General features: G+C 46.9%; 1 protein-coding gene across 3 annotated transcripts in view; it reads right to left on the bottom strand.

Annotated features, from left to right (window-relative positions):
- The window catches only part of TDRD12 (tudor domain containing 12), a 105655-nt gene extending 94993 nt beyond the window's left edge, over positions 1-10662 (bottom strand). The window contains exon 1 of one of the 3 annotated variants that reach the window (XR_010124887.1): positions 10329-10657. Coding sequence is in view for 2 of the 3 variants with exons in the window: in XM_063657493.1 (XP_063513563.1) it covers positions 10329-10352 (24 nt within the window). In the remaining variant the exon portion in view is untranslated. Of the gene's footprint in view, positions 1-10328 lie in introns of all 3 variants that reach the window. The other 2 variants (XM_063657493.1, XM_054464676.2) reach the window with 2 other exon arrangements.
- Between the last annotated feature and the right edge of the window lie 5381 nt (positions 10663-16043).

Genomic DNA, 16043 nt, shown 5'->3' with positions numbered 1-16043 from the left:
TGGAGTGCAGTGGCGCAATCTCAGCTCACTGCAACCTTCACCTCCTGGGTTCAAGCAATTCTCCTGCCTAACTCTCCTGAGTAGCTAGGATTACAAGTGTGCGCCACAATGCTCAGTTAATTTTGTATTTTTAGTAGAGACAGGATTGCATCATGTTGGCCAGGCTGGTCTTGAACTCCTGACTTCAGGTGATTCGCCCATCTCAGCCTTCCAAAGTGCTGGGATTACAGGCGTGAGCCACTGCGCCCAGCCAAGAACTCATGATTTTTCAAAAGTATTACCTAACTCTGCCTAGAAAAAATGACATCTCAAGATTTGGGCAAAAATGACATCTTTGCCCAAGGTGGCAAGAATACAGGTATTTACACTAGTATTATTTCTACTTTTCTGAAGGTTTGAACATTTTTATAACAAATAATCAGAAAAAAGAACAGTAGTTATTCTGGTTCCAGTAACAATAGAATAGTTTCTATATCACCTGTGGGTAACAATAAGAAACCCTGGAAAAAATACAAAAATAACTATTTGAAGGCAGTGAAGAGCTACCAAAAGCAAGCAGAACCTGGAGGAGATTCAACCCTTGAAAGAAGGAAACTTCCCTGGGTGAGATCCACTTTTACATGGCTTTTCCCCTGAGCCCATTCCCCAGTCCACATGGTGTTAAGCAGCTGCAATTCAAGGAGAAAGTCATAATGTTTGTGGCTTGAGGAATCAGAGAACAGAGTTTGGGGCTGCCATAGCAGCTTGAGAATTAAAGGGTAAAATTCCTAAATGGAGAGTCACAGAGGGGGAGCCCTAAAGTCTGCATAAGAACACTTGTCACATTCTTGGCAGAGATGAGACCCCAAGGAGTCCAGAGAAGACCAATGGTGGGAAGGCTGAAAGAAATATGCAGTTTTAGCCGGGCGCTGTGGCTCACACCTGTAATCCCAGCACTTTGGGAGGCCGAGGTGGGCAGATCACGAGGTCAGGAGATTGAGACCATCCTGGCTAACACGGTGAAACTCCGTCTCTACTAAAAATACAAAAAATTAGCCGGGCGTGGTGGCAGATACCTGTAGTCCCAGCTACTCGGGAGGCTGAGGCAGGAGAATGGTGTGAACCCGGGTGGCGGAGCTTGCAGTGAGCCGAGATTGCGCCACTGCACTCCAGCCTGGGCGACAGAGCGAGACTCCATCTCACAAAAAAAAAAAAAAAAAAAAGAAGGAAAAAGAAAAAGTAGTCACCAGAAAGTGAACCCAAGATACCCAGATATCGGAATTAACAGGCAAGGACTTAAAAACAGCTATTATAAATGCAGAACTTAAGGATGAGATGGTTAGAGTGAGTTGAAAACAAAAGAATCTCTCTTAAATGGAAACTCTATCTATATGTATATAGATATGTATCTATTTATACATGTATAGATATAGATACACACACACAAGCTGTGGAAAACGTAAATTTCATAAATGAAAAATAAAAATTTAGGCCAGGCACAGTGGCTCACGCCTGTAATCCCAGCACTTTGGGAGGCCGAGGCGGGCAGATCACGAGGTCAGGAGATTGAAACCATCCTGGCTAACACGGTGAAACCCCATCTGTACAAAAACAACAAAAAATTAGCCAGGTGTGGTGGTGGGCACCTGTAGTCCCAGCTACTCAGGAGGCTGAGGCAGAAGAATGGCGTGAACCTGGGAGGCGGAGCTTGCAGTGAGCCGAGATCGCGCCACTGCACTCCAGCTTGGGCAACAAGAGTGTGACTCCGTCTCGAAAAAAAAAAAAAAAAAAAGGAAAAGAAAAATTTCAAAAGGGGTATACTCGCTAACATTGTACTAAAGGTCCCAGTTAGTACAGTAAGACAGGAAAAAGACTGTCAGGAAGATTAGAAAGGAATAAATAAAACTGTCTTTATTCATAAAGAACACGATTGTCTACACAGAGAACCTTAAGGAGTCTATTAAAAAATTGGAACTACAATGAAAACTATAAAACACTGCTGAAAGAAATTAAAGAAGACATAAATAAATGGAAAGACATCCCACATTCATTGACTGGAAGATTTAATATCATTAAGATGTCAATACTACTCAAAGCAATCTACACATTCAATTCAATCCCTACCAAAATCCAGAATGATATTTTTTTCAGAAATAGAAAAGCACATTCTAAAATTCACATGAAATCCCAAGGGACCCAAAACAGCCAAAACAGTATCAAAAAAGAACAAAGCTGGAGGACTCACACTTGATCGCAAAACTTTACTACAAAGCTACAGTAATCAAAACAGTGTAGTACTGAAATAAAGACAGACATACAGACCAACAGAGTAGAATAGAGAGTCCAGAATAAACCCTTGTGATCTAGTCAAATGATTTTTGACAAGGGTACGAAAACCATTCAGGGAAAGGTTTTGTAACAAATGAGCATTGGGAAAACTGGATATGCACATGCAAAAGAATGAACTTGGAGGCCAGGCAAAGTGGCTCACACCTGTAATCCCGGCACTTTGGAAGGCCAAAGCAGGCAGATCACCTGAGGTCAGGAGTTCGAAACAAGCCTGGCCAACATGGTGAAACCCCATCTCTACTAAAAATACAAAATTAGCCAGGTGTGGTGGTACACACCTGTAATCCCAGCTACTCAGGAGGCTATGCCAAGAGAATCACTTGAACCTGGGAGGTGGAGGTTGCAGTGAGCCAAAATTGCACCACTGCATTCCGGCCTGGGTAACAGAGTGAGACTCTGTCTCAAAAAGAAAAAAATAAAAATAAAAATGAAAGAAGGAATTTGGACCTTTATGTGACACCATACTCAAAATGGATCAAAGACCTAAATGGAAGGCCTAAAACTACAAAAGAAAACACAGAGCAAATGCTTTGTGACGTTGGATTTGACAAAAATTTCTTGGATATGACACCAAAGGCACAGGCAACAAAAGAAAAAATAGACAAACTGGGCTTCACTGAAATTTAAAAACTGTGTGCATCAAAAGTCACCATCACCACAGTAGAAAGTCAACTTATGGAATGGGGAAAAATATTTGCAAGGCTTATATCTCATAAGGGATTAATACCCAGAATATACAGAGAACGCCTAAAACAATACAAAAACCCAAACCACCAATTAAAAAATGGGCAAAGGATTTGAATAGACATTTCTCCAAAGAAGATATACAAATGGCCAATAAGTACATGAAAAGGTGCTCAACATCACTAATCATTAGAGAAATATAAATCATAACCATAGTGAGATACTACCTGACACTCATGAGGATAACTACTGTCAAAAAACCCCTGAAAATTCAGTGTGCAGGAAGGTGTGTTAAAACAGAAAATAATGTGTTGGCAAGGCTGTGGAGACACTGGAATCATTGTGCACTGTTGGTATGAATGTAAAACGGCATAGCTGCTGAGGAAAATGGTAGGGTGGCTCCTCAAAAAATTAAAACTATAATTTCCATACAATGCAGCAATTCCACTATTGGGTGTAGATCCACGAGAATTGAAAGATCTTAAAGAGATACGTACACACCTGTGTTCATAGCAGCATTGTTCACAATAGCTAAAATGTGGAAGCAACCCAGTGTCCCTCAACAGATAAATGGATAAGCAAAATGTGGTATAGAATGGACTATTATTCAGTCTGAACAAGGAAGGAAATTCTTTTTTAAAAAAAGACATTTATTTGTTTTTTTAAGAGACAGGGTCTTGCTATATTGCCCACCTCACCTCAAGCAATCCTCACCTCAAGCAATCCCCACCTCAGCCTCCGAAGTAGTTGGGTCCTCACGTTCACATCACTGCATTGGGCTTCAAAAGAAAGGAAATTCTGACACATGGTACAACATAATGAACCCTGAGGACATTATGCTGAGTGAAATAAGCCAGTCACAAAAGGATAAACTGTATGATTCCACTTATATGAGGCACTCAGAGTAGTCAAATTCATAGACAAAGCAGAGTTTCAGTTTTGCAAGAGGAAAAAAACTTCTAGAGAGGGACATTGGTGATGGTTGCACAACATTATGGATGTATCTGACTGGGCACGGTGGTTCATGCCTGTAATCCCAGCACTTTGGGAGGCTGAAGCGGGTGGATCACAAGGTCAGGAGATCGAGACCATCGTGGCTAACACGGTGAAACCCTGTCTCTACTAAAAATACAAAAAATTAGCCGGGCGTGGTGGTGGGAGCCTGTAGTCCCAGCTACTCGGGAGGCCGAGGCAGGAGAATGGCGTGAACCCGGGAGGCAGAGCTTGCAGTGAGCCGAGATTGCACCACTGCACTCCAGCCTGGGCAACACAGCAAGACTCCATCTCAAAAAAAAAAAAAATTATGAACGTATTTAATACCATGAACTGTACACTCAAAAATCGTTAAGATGGCAAACTTTATGTTACATGTTTTTTACAATAAAAAATATATAATATATGCCAGAACTAATAATTGACTTTACAAGGCTATAAGGCACAAGATTATTGAAATAATTCAATTGTTGCTACAAAGAGAATACCTAGGAATACAACTAAAAAAGGAAATAAAAGAGGACACAAACAAATGGAAAAACATTCCATGCTCGTGGATAGGAAGAGTATCGTGAAAATGGCTGTACTGTCCAAAGTAGTTTATAGATTCAATGCTATTCCCATTAAACTACCATTGACATTCTTCACAGAAATAGAAAAAACTACTTTAAAACTGATAGGGAACCAAAAAAGAGTCCATATAGCCACAACACTCCTAAGCAAAAAGAACAAAGCTGGAGGCATCATGCTACCTAACTTCAAGCTATACTACAAGGCTACAGTAACCAAAACAGCATGGTACTGGTACAAAAACAGACACGTAGACCAATGGAACAGAATAGAGATCTCAGAAATAAGACCACACATCTACAACCATCTGATTTTTGACAAACCTGACAAAAACAGGCAATGGGGAAAGGATGCCCTATTTAATAAATGGTGCCAGGAAAACTGGCTAGCCGTATGCAGAAAATTGAAACTGGACCCTTTCCTTACACCTTATACAAAAATTAACTCAAGATGCATTAAAGACTTAAATGTAAAACCTAAAACTATAAAAAACCCTAGAAGAAAATCTAGGCAATACCATTCAACACATAGGCAATGGCAAAGATTTCGTGACAAAAACATCAAAAGCAATTGCATCAAAAGTAAAAATTGACAAATGGGATTGAATTAAACTAAAGAGCTTCTGCACAGCAAAAGAAACTATCATCAGAGTTAACAGAAAACCTACAGAATGGGAGAAAATTTTTGCAATCTTTCCATCTGACAAAGATCTAATATCCAGAATCTATAAGGAACTGAAACAAGTTTACAAGAAAAAAACCCCATCAAAAAGTAGGCAAAGCGCATGAACAGAAACTTCTCAAAAGAAGACATTTATGTAGCCAACAAAAGCTCAACATCACTGATCATTAGAGAAATGCAAATCAAAACCACAATGAGATACCATCTCATGCCAGTCAGAATGGCAATTATTAAAAAGTCAAGAAACAACAGATGGCTGGCAAGGCTGTGGAGAAATGGGAACGCTTTTACACTGTTGGTGGGAGTGTAAATTAATTCAACCATTGTGGAAGACAGTGTGGTGATTCCTCAAAGATCTAGAACCAGAAAAACCCAGCAATCCCATTACTGGGTATATACCAAAAGGAATATCAATCAGTCTGTTATAAAGACATAAGTGCGTATGTTCACTGTAGCACTAGTCACAATAGCAAAGACATGGAATCAACCCAAATGCCCATCAGTGATAGACTGGATAAAGAAAATGTGGTACATATACACCATGGAATACTATGTAACCATAAAAAGGAACAAGATAATGTCCTTTGCAGGGACATGGATGAAGCTGGAAGCCATTATCCTCAGCAAACTAACACTGGAACAGAAAACCACACACCGTATGTTCTCACTTATAAACAGGAGCTGAACAATGAGAACACGTGGACACAGGGAGGGGAACCACACACTGGCACCTGTGAGACAGAGGGGAGGGAGAGTATCAGGATAATAACCAATACACGCGGGGCTTAATAACTAGATGATGGGTTGATAGTTGCAGCAAACCAACATGGCACACGTCTATCTATGTAACAAACCTGCACGTCCTGCACTTGTATCCTGGAACTTAAAATTAAATTTAAAAATAGTAATTCAATCGTATTACTATATTCCAGAAATGGGAATTGGAAATTTAAAATTACAAAAAAGCTGGGAGTGGTGGCTCATTCCTGTAATCCCATTATTTTGGGAGGCTGAGGTGGGAGGATTGCTTGAGCCCAGGAGTTTGAGAGACCAGCCTGGGCAACACAGTGAGACCCTGTCTCTAAAAAAATTTTTTTTAATTAGCCAGGAGTGGGGGCAAATGCCTTTAGTCCCAGCTACTCAGGAGGCTGGGGCAGGAGGATCTCTTCCGCCCAGGAGTTTGAGGTTGCAGTAAGTTGTGATTACAGCACTGCGCTCCAGCCTGGCCAACAGAGCAAGACCCTGTATCTTTCACTGAAAAACAAAACAAAACCCAGTAATTACTTAAAGGTCTAAATCTTAAAAATAAGTGCAAAATTCCTATGCTGAAAGTTATAAAACACTGACGGAAAGAAATGAAAGATCTAAATAAGTATAGATATACTGTATTAGATTTAGAAGATCTAAATAAGTACAGATATACTGTATTAATATATATTTCTCTGAACCCATCTATAAATACAACTCCATTCCAGCAGGGTTTTTTTTTTTTTGGTGTACTCAGCAAGCAATTACAAAATGCGTATTACAAAAGCCAAGGAACTAGAACACCTCTGAAAAAGAATATAGTTGGAAGACTCATATCACCTGACTTCAAGAGTTACCTATAAAGGGCCAGGCATGGTGGCTCACGCCTGTAATCCCAGCACTTTGGGAGGCCGAAACTGGTGGACCACGAGGTCAGGAGATTGAGACCATCCTGGCTAACACGGTGAAACCCCGTCTCTACTAAAAATACAAAAAATTAGCCGGGCGTGGTGGCGGGCACCTGTAGTCCCAGCTACTTGGGAGGCTGAGGCAGGAGAATGGCGTGAACCCGGCAGGCAGAGCTTGCAGGGAGCCGAGATCACACCACTGCACTCCAGCCTGGGGGACAGAGCGATACTCCGTCTCAAAAACAAAAACAAACAAAAAAGAGAGTTACCTATAAAGCTACAATAAGAAGACAGTGTGGTATTGTACATAAATCAATATAACAGGAATATAATCACACATATAGTCAATTGATTTTTGATAAGACACAAAGGAGGAAGGATAGTCATTTCAACAAATGATGCTGGAACAGTTAGATAATCACGTGCAAAGAAATGAAACTTCATCCATTCCTTGCACCATATACAAAAATTAACTCGGATCATATATCTAAATGTAAAATATAAAATTATAAAACTTCTAAAGGATACATGGGGGGCCAGGTGCAGCAGTTCATGCCTGTAATCCCAGCAGTTTGAGAGGCCAAGGGCAGATCACTTGAGGTCAGGAGGTGGAGACCAACCTGGACAAGATGCTGAAACCCCGTCTCTACCAAAAATATAAAAATTAGCCGGCTGTGGTGGCACGCGCCTGTAATCCCAGCTACTCAGGAGGCTGAGACAGGAGAATCGCTTGAACTTGGGAGGCGGAGGTTGCAGTGAGCCGAGATTGCTCCACCGCACTCCAGCCTGGACAACAGAGCGAAATTCCATCTCAAAAAATAAATAAATAAAAATTCTAAAAAAAAAAATAAAAGGATACATGGGGGGAAAAAATCTTTGTGACTATGAGTCAGGCAAAGATTTCTCAGATATTTAAGGCTAAATAATATTGCACTGTATATGTACAAACCACCTTCCATTTACCCAGTCATCTGTTGATGGACACATGGGGGGGAAAATATTTCATCCTTGTAAAAGCTAACTTCATCTGCAGGACAGGTGGTACCTGCACAGCACTTGGGGAGACACTCCTATTCAGGACAGAATTTGCTCAGGGGGTGAGCTGGGTGAGGGCCGGAAGCGGGGGCAGATCAGGGTTGAGCAGGTAAATTAAAGAGTTACTGGGCCCAACTGAGAGGAAAGGGGTTCGCGAACAGGAGGCAGCAAGTCCAGCTCCTGCTGTCAAAGTTCTGCCGGGATGGTTGTGCATGTGTCAGGATGTGCAGCCCTGGAAGAGCCCTGTCTCTTCTAAAGAAGAAAACGGACTAGCATCGTTAGGACTGACGGACAACATCTGACTGGGGTAGAGGAGCTTGCCAGGTGGATCTGAACCCCTAAAAGTCTCAGGGCAAATTCTCTGTAAGAGTCAGCTTCCTCAAACGTTTGTGAATCTTTTTCCAGAGAGATTACACAAGACATCAAGTAAGAGCAGGAGAGTGCTGGTTTTAAAAATCGCACCGGTCGGGCGCGGTGGCTTACGCCTGTAATCCCAGCACTTTGGGAGGCCGAGGCGGGTGGATTACGAGGTCAGGAAATGGAGACCATCCTGGCTAACATGGTGAAACCCCGTCTCTACTAAAAATACAAAAAAAATTAGCCAGGCTGGTGGTGGGCGCCTGTAGTCCTAGCTACTTGGGAGGCTGAGGCAGGAGAATGGCGTGAACCCGGGAGGCGGAGCTTGCAGTGAGCCGAGATCGCGCCACTGCACTCCAGTCTGGGCGACTGAGCAAGACTCCGTCTCAAAAATAAAATAAAATAGGCCAGGCACGGTGGCTCACGCCTGTAATCCCAGCACTTTGGGAGGCCAAGGCAGGTGGATCACCTAAGGTCAGCAGTTCGAGAACAGCCTGGCCAACGTGGTGAAACCCTGTCTTTACTAAAAATACAAAAATTAACCAGGTGTGGTGGCAGGCACCTGTAATCCCAGCTACTCGGGAGGCTGAGGCAGGAGAATCACTTGAACCCGGGAAGCGGAGGTTGCAGTGAGCTGAGGTCACACCACTGCACTCCAGCTTGGACAACAAGAGCGAAACTCCGTCTCAAAAAAATAAATGAATAAATAATAAAATAAAATAAAACAATCCCACAATTTGCTACGTCCAGCTCCTGGGCCCACTGAAGTGTGATTTTCAAAGTGATTTAGATTTCCTTTCTCCAATAACCCATACCCACCCCTCTGCTCTGGCCTGTCAACTCCTTCCTCCAGCAACGCCTTCCCCTTCACCAGTGAGCCCTCACTGGACTCCAAGGCGGAAAAGCAAGGGTCCAAGCGGGCGTCCCTTCCCCGGGGACTAGAACAACGCCCACGCAGAGCCCACGCGGTGAGCGGAGAGGGCAACAGAGACTGGGGGCACGAGGGAAGCCGGGACCCATGGGCTGGGGCTGCCCGGGCCACCCGACCCTGTCCAGGCGCCGAGCCTAAGGGCCCCGTGGAGTACGGAGAGCGGGGCCCTGGGGACGCCAGTGTCGCTTGGCCCGGGTGATAGAGCATTCGGAGGGGCAGCCAATCCCGCACTCCTCCAGGTGCATCCCGGGTCACGCCAGGGCCCGTGAAACCCGGGCTCATCCGGGTTCTACCCCAGCTCCCAGCCCCGGGTGCCCCCTGGTGGGGGCGCAGGGAGGGTTCAGGTTGGGGAGGGCGGGGTGGGGTTGGAGTGGAGGTGGGGTGGGCTGTGGCTGGGGTGCATGTGGGGGTGGAGATGGGGTGGTGGTGGGGTGTGTGGGGCTGAGTGTGGGGGGATGAAATGTTGGGGTGGAGGTGTGAGTGGGGGGGGTGGGAATGAGGATGGGGTGGGGACAGGGGCGAGGGTGTGACTGTGGGGCGGGCAGCGATAAGGAAACGGGTGGCAGCTGGGGCTAGGGTAGGAGTTGGGGGTGGGATGGAGTGTGTGGCAGTGAGATGGGGTGGGGGCATGAGTGTGAGTGTGGGGGTGGAGCTGGGTGGGAGTGGGTGTGGGAGGATGTGTGGGCGGGGGGAGGAGTGGGCGTGGGGAGTAGGTGTGGGCCGAGGGGGAGTGGACATGGGGATGCGTGGGCTGGGGGGAGTGGGTGTGGAGGGATGTGGAGGCTGGGGTGGGGGGGTGGGGTGGAGGGATGTGGAGGCTGGGGTGGGGGGGTGGGGTGGAGGGATGTGGAGGCTGGGGTGGGGGGGTGGGGTGGAAGGATGTGGAGGCTGGGGTGGGGGGGTGGGGGCTATGTAGGGCTGGGGTCGGGGGTGGGAGGCTGTGCGGGGCTGGGGTGGGTGTAGGGGGCTGTGTGGGACTGGGGTGGGGGTGGGAGGCTGTGCGGGGCTGGGGTAGGGGTACGAGGCTGTGCAGGGCTGGGCTGGGGGTGGGAGACTGCGTGGGTCTCGCGTGGGTCTGGCTTGGCGGCGCTCACCTTCAGCACCAGGAGCTGGAGCATCCTCCTGGCGCCCGAGGGCAGATGGGCCCCCTCGCCCTGGAAGTCCCCTACCGTCGCGGGCGAGGCTGGCCGCGTCCGTCCCGGCCAGGCGCCCGCCGCGAGTGCGTTCCTTCTCTCCACCTTTAGCGCCTGGGCCCCCCGCGGCAGGTGCCCCACACTGCTCGTCCCCAGGAGTCCTCGCGGACCCCGGGGTCGGCCCGAGGCGATGCGCTCCGTCCTGGCAGTAACCAGCCCCTCGCTACGGACTCCCTGCCTGCCTGGCCTCGGGCCTCCCGCACCCACCGGATGCCCGCGCACGCTGAGCAGGCCTTGAGGCGTCGGAGACCACGTGGTCCACCCAACGGCCCAACAACGCACTGCACAGCGCCACGCGGTGGTCAGGAGGACTGACGCGCGGAGGCCCCGGGAGGCCGGGCTAGGGGTCGCGTGATTCTCTCCTTTGCCGCCAGCAGGACCCCCCTGCAGGCCCTGGGGACACTCGCCTGTCCCGCGGAGGGACAGAGGGGCCGCGTGCGGCTGAGTCCGTTGGAAACCACCTTTGCAAAATTGTAACTGAGGAAATTGTGATGGTGAAAGAAATCAGATCTAACCAACTCCATCTTCCTTCTAACATTTAAGCTGTCCTTGTTTATTCCTGGGCGGAAGCCCAACTAACCTTGGGGAGGAATTAGTCTATGGTTTGACTCTGAAACAAAATTGATAAGAGCCTGTGAATCCTGAAAATGTGAGACAGGTCTCAGTTCATTTAGAAAGTTTATTTGGCCAGCAGAGCGAGGTGGCTCAGGCCTGTAATCCCAGCGCTTTGGGAGGCAAGGGTTGCGGATCACCTGATAAGGTTAGGAGTTGGAGACTAGCATCCTCAACATGGTGAAACCCCGTCTCTACTAAAAATAGAAAAATTAGCCAGGCATGGTGGGGAGCGCCTCTAATCCCAGCTACCTGGGAGGCTGAGACAGGAGAATCGCTTGAACCCGGGAGGCAGAGGTTTCAGTGAGCTGAGATCAAGCCACTGCACCCCAGCCTGGGCGACAGAGTGAGACTCTGTCTCAAAAAACAAAATAAAACAAAAAATTTCGCCAAGGTTGAGGACATGCGCCCCCGACACAGGAAGTCCTAACAACATTTGCTAGAGGTGGTCGGGGCACAGCTTGTGTTAAAGTTGGAGGGTGTCCAGGTTCTTGGTGTCTTAAAGAAAGAATTTGACAAAAGGCACACACAAAACAAGGAAGGAATGAAGGGTTTTATTGAAAAAGTACACTCCACAGTGTGGGAGCAGGCCTGAGCACAGGGACTCAAAGGCCCTGCAGAATTTTTGTGAATTTAAATACCCTCTGCTTGGGCTACGCCCGATGTAAATGAAAACGGTGAAGTAAAGTTACGAAGTCATTTACTCGGTGTATGCCCTATGGAGAGGGTATTTCCCTTTATAGCTGAAGTGTGAATCGGCCTTATGTTCCCTGCCTCTGGACCCTATTTTCCTGCCTCACTTGGATTTTTACATTTTAGGGAGGCATGAGACAACAATCGTTGGATCAGCTCAGTGGATCAGCTGACACCACCCACACCGATAATCTGCCTCAACCAGTTCTGCCAAACCAACCAGGAACAGTAAATAGCAAGAAAAACTCCGACAACCTCTGATTCCATCTTCAACCTGGCCAATCAGCACTCCCCACTTTCCAAGCTCCTACCCGCCCAATTGTCTTTTAAAAACTCTATTCCTCGAATGCTCGGAGAAACTGATTTGAGTAATAATAAAACTCCAGTCTCCCACACAGCCGGCTCTGCGTGAATTACTCTTTCTCCATTGCAATTCCCTGTCTTGATAAATTGGCTCTGTCTAGGCAGCGGGCAAGGTGAACCCATTAGGTGGTTATAAGTTCATTATTTTATTTTTAAAGAGACAGGATATGGCTCTGTTGCCCACGCTGCAGTGCAGTGGCACAATCATGGCTCACTGCAGCCTTGAATTCCTGGGCTCAGTTGATCCTCCATCTTCAGCCTCTCAAGTAGCTGGGACTACAGGCACGCACCACCAAGCCTGGATAATTTTTTAATTTTTTTGTAGAGATGGGGGGTCTCGCTGTGTTGCCCAGGCTGGTGTTGAACTCCTGGGCTCAAGCCATCCTTCCATCTCAGCCCCCTGAGCAGCCAGGATTACAGGCATGAACCACCACGCCGGGCCCTCAGTTGGTCCTTGTTGCCTGCTAAGGGGCCCCTGTCCTCCTGCTTTCTCTAGGCCAGCCTACACCCCTTAAATACTGTGAGCTGGAAGCCTTGGTGGTGAGGAAGAGTCCTGGTCAGCCACGAATCTCTGGGTCTTCGTGGCCTCCTGGCAACATTTCCGCTTGATCTGCACCTTTTGGAAAGGTTCCTGGTCCTGGATTTCTTCCCAGCTGGCGTTCAATTGGCAGGGCTCTCCGAGTCTAAACGAGTTAATTTGCTAATAAGAGAACCAACAAAATGACAAAAGACTGCAAGAGTTTGGAGAGAGCAGGGAAATTGTGGAGTTATTATTTGGGGAACAGAATGCTCACATAAGCATGCAGTTCTATAAGAAAACTGGATTGCACGAGGTCCCACAGATAACATGCACTTAAACTCTCAGGCAGGATGGTTGCAGAGAAAAGGTGTGTAGCTGCCAGTCGAGAGAAAAACACAGCTGCAAAGTGCATGATGTTCACCTGTTCCTGAAATTAGGTTGACAAGGCCTCACCTCCAATCAAGGCACCTGGTATGGCCAACTCACCTGAAAGCTCAAGACCTTGCCAAAAAGAGATGGAAAACGACAGGATCTGATTTAAACAGGAGGTCCCGGCTGGGCGAGGTGGCTCAGGTCTGTAATCCCAGCACTTTGGGAGGCCGAGGTGGGTGGACCACTTGAGGTCAGGAGTTCGAGACCAGCCTGGCTAATATGGTGAAGCCCTGTCTCTACTAAATATACAAAAATTAGCCGGGCATGGTGACAAGCACCTGTAATTCCAGCTACACAGGAGGCTGAGGCAGGAGAATCGCTTGAACCAAGGAGGCAGAGGTTGCAGTGAGCCAAGATCATGCCATTGCACTCCAGCCTAGGCAACAGAGCGAAACTCTGTCTCAAAAAATGTATAAAATAAAATAAAATAAAATAAAATAAACAGGAGGTCTTGTAGCCAGGTGCAGTGACATGTGCCTGTAGTCTCAGCTACTTGGGAGGGTGAGATGGGAGGATCCCTTGAGCCAGAAGTTGGAGCCCAGCCTTGGCAACATAGCAAAACCCCATCTTAAATAGGAAGTCCCAAAACAGTTCCCAATCCACAAAGATGGGTAATATAGACTTCTCCCTGTTCTTGGTGTAGGGAGACCCTTTTTTCTTTGACTAGATCCTGTGCTACAGTACGGTATTTCCCAATCTTTTTACAACATGGCTCACAGAAAACGGAAATATTTGTATATTACACTCCCATAGTCAAGACACTCACTGCCCTGGGGCTCCAGCCACCCAGTCTCCCCAAGGCTAAAAGGGGTCCGCATTTGTACTGTAACCTGCCCTCCTCCATCTCTGGTGCTAGCGGAAAACACAACACTTTTTTAAAGATTCACAAGGCTTCCTTTTTCTTTGCCCTGTTTCATGGTGCTTTTTTTTTTTTTCTGAGACAGGATCTCGCTCTGTTGCCCAGGCTGGAGTACAGTGGCACAATCTTATCACTGCTCACTGCAGCCTCTATCTCCTGGGCTCAAGTGATCTTCCCACCTCAGCCTCCTGAGGAGATGAAACTATAGGGACGCACCACTACACCCAGCTAATTTTTTTTTTTTTTTTGGGAGAGTCTTGCTCTGTCACTCAGGCTGGAGTGCAGTGGCGCGATCTCAGCTCACTGCAACCTCTGCCTCCTGGGTTCAAGCGATTCTTCTGCCTCAGCCTCCCAAGTAGCTGGGACTACAGCCATGCACCACCACACCCAGCTAATTTTTGTATTTTTAGTAGAGACGGGGTTTTACCATATTGACCAGGCTGGTCTCAAAACTCCTGACCTCGTGATCCACCCGCTTCAGTCTCCCAAAGCGCTGAGATTACAGGCGTGAGCCACTGTGCCCGGCCCACCCAGCTAATTTTGAATTTTTTTATAGAGTCGTGGTCTCCCTATGTTGCCCAGTCAGGTCTTGAACTCCTGGGCTCAAACGATTCTTCCACCTTGGCCTCCCAAAGTGTTGGGATGACAGGTGTGAGCCGCCATGCCCAGCCGAATTTTGTTTTTAACTTTAAAAATATTTCTGACCCAGCACAGTGGCTCACATCTGTAATCCCAGCACTTTGGGAGGCTGAGGCAGGCAGATCACTTGAGGTCAGGAGTTGGAGACCAGCCTGGTCAAATGGCGAAACCCTGTCTCTACTAAAAGTACAAAAATTAGCTGGGTGTGGTGGTTGACGCCTGTAATTCCAGCTAATTGGGAGGCTGAGGCAGGAGAATCACTTGAACCCAGGAGGCAGAGGTTGCAGTGAGCCAAGATCGCACCACCGCACTCTAGCCTGGGCAACAAAGCGAGAATGTGTCTCAAAAAGAAAAGAAAAGAAAAACTGTGTGTCATAAATGCCATGAACATCAGCAATCTGAATTTTAAAACAGTATTAATTTTTCAGATCATATTATTTGGGGTTATGGGGTATGGGCAAGATATCACTATAGGTAGGAAGTCATGTGACAAGTCTCCCAAAAGGAATTCTTGGAAGGAGACAAGGTTCATTCAGATTAAAAACAACAACATATAGGCCAGGTGCAGTGGCTCACACCTGTATTCCCAGCATGAGGTGGATGGACCACTTGAGGTCAGAAGTTCAAGACCAGCCTGGCCAACACGGTGAAGCCCTGTCTCTGCTAAAAATACAACCATTAGCCAGGTACAGTGGCACGTGCCTGTAATCCCAGCTACTCGGGAGGCTGAGGCAGGAGAATTGCTTGAACCCAGGAGGCAGAGGTTGCAGTGAGCCGAAAGCATGCCACTGCACTCCAGCCTGGACAACAATGTGAGAATCCATCTCAAAACAAACAAACAAACAAAAACAAAAAAAAAAAGCATACATGAGGGAAATGTGGTGTGAAAATGATCTTTTCTATGAAAAAAAACTAGTCATATTATTTTATCATGCCATCTTCTAATATCACCCACTGAGCCATGGCATCTCCAGTGAAGAGGGAGTTGGTTGTGGCACTAACCAGCTGCGTGTCTCAGTTTTCTCACTGGAAAAATCATGGTGTTCAATGAGGTCCCTTCCAGTGGCAACATTCTAGTAATCTTTGAGAGTCAAAAGACAAAGCTAGGCTGGGCATGGTGGCTCATGCCTATAATCCTGGGCAACTTGGGAGGCTGAGGTGGGCAGATCACCTGAGGTCAGGAGTTCAAGACCAACCTGGCCAACATGGTGAAACTTTGTCTCTACTAAAAATATAAACATTAGCTGGGTGTGGTGGCAGGTGCCTATAGTCACAGCTACTTGGGAGGCTGAGGCGCAAGAATTGCTTGAACGCAGGAGGTGAAGGTTGCAGTGAACTGAGATTGCACCACTGCATTCCAGCCTGGGCAGCAGAGTGAGACTCTAACTCAAAAAAAATCAAAAGACAACAAAAATTTTTGTAGACTTTGTTTTCGTTTTTGTTTTTGTTTTTTTGAGACAGTTTTCCTCTTGTCACCCAGGCTGGTGTACAATCTGGA

The sequence above is a fragment of the Pongo pygmaeus genome, chromosome 20 (genome assembly GCF_028885625.2).
Source record: "Pongo pygmaeus isolate AG05252 chromosome 20, NHGRI_mPonPyg2-v2.0_pri, whole genome shotgun sequence".
In the NCBI taxonomy this organism is placed as follows: Eukaryota; Metazoa; Chordata; class Mammalia; order Primates; family Hominidae; genus Pongo; species Pongo pygmaeus.
Note: the sequence above shows the minus strand (reverse complement) of the source record. Positions and strands in the feature narration are given on the sequence as shown.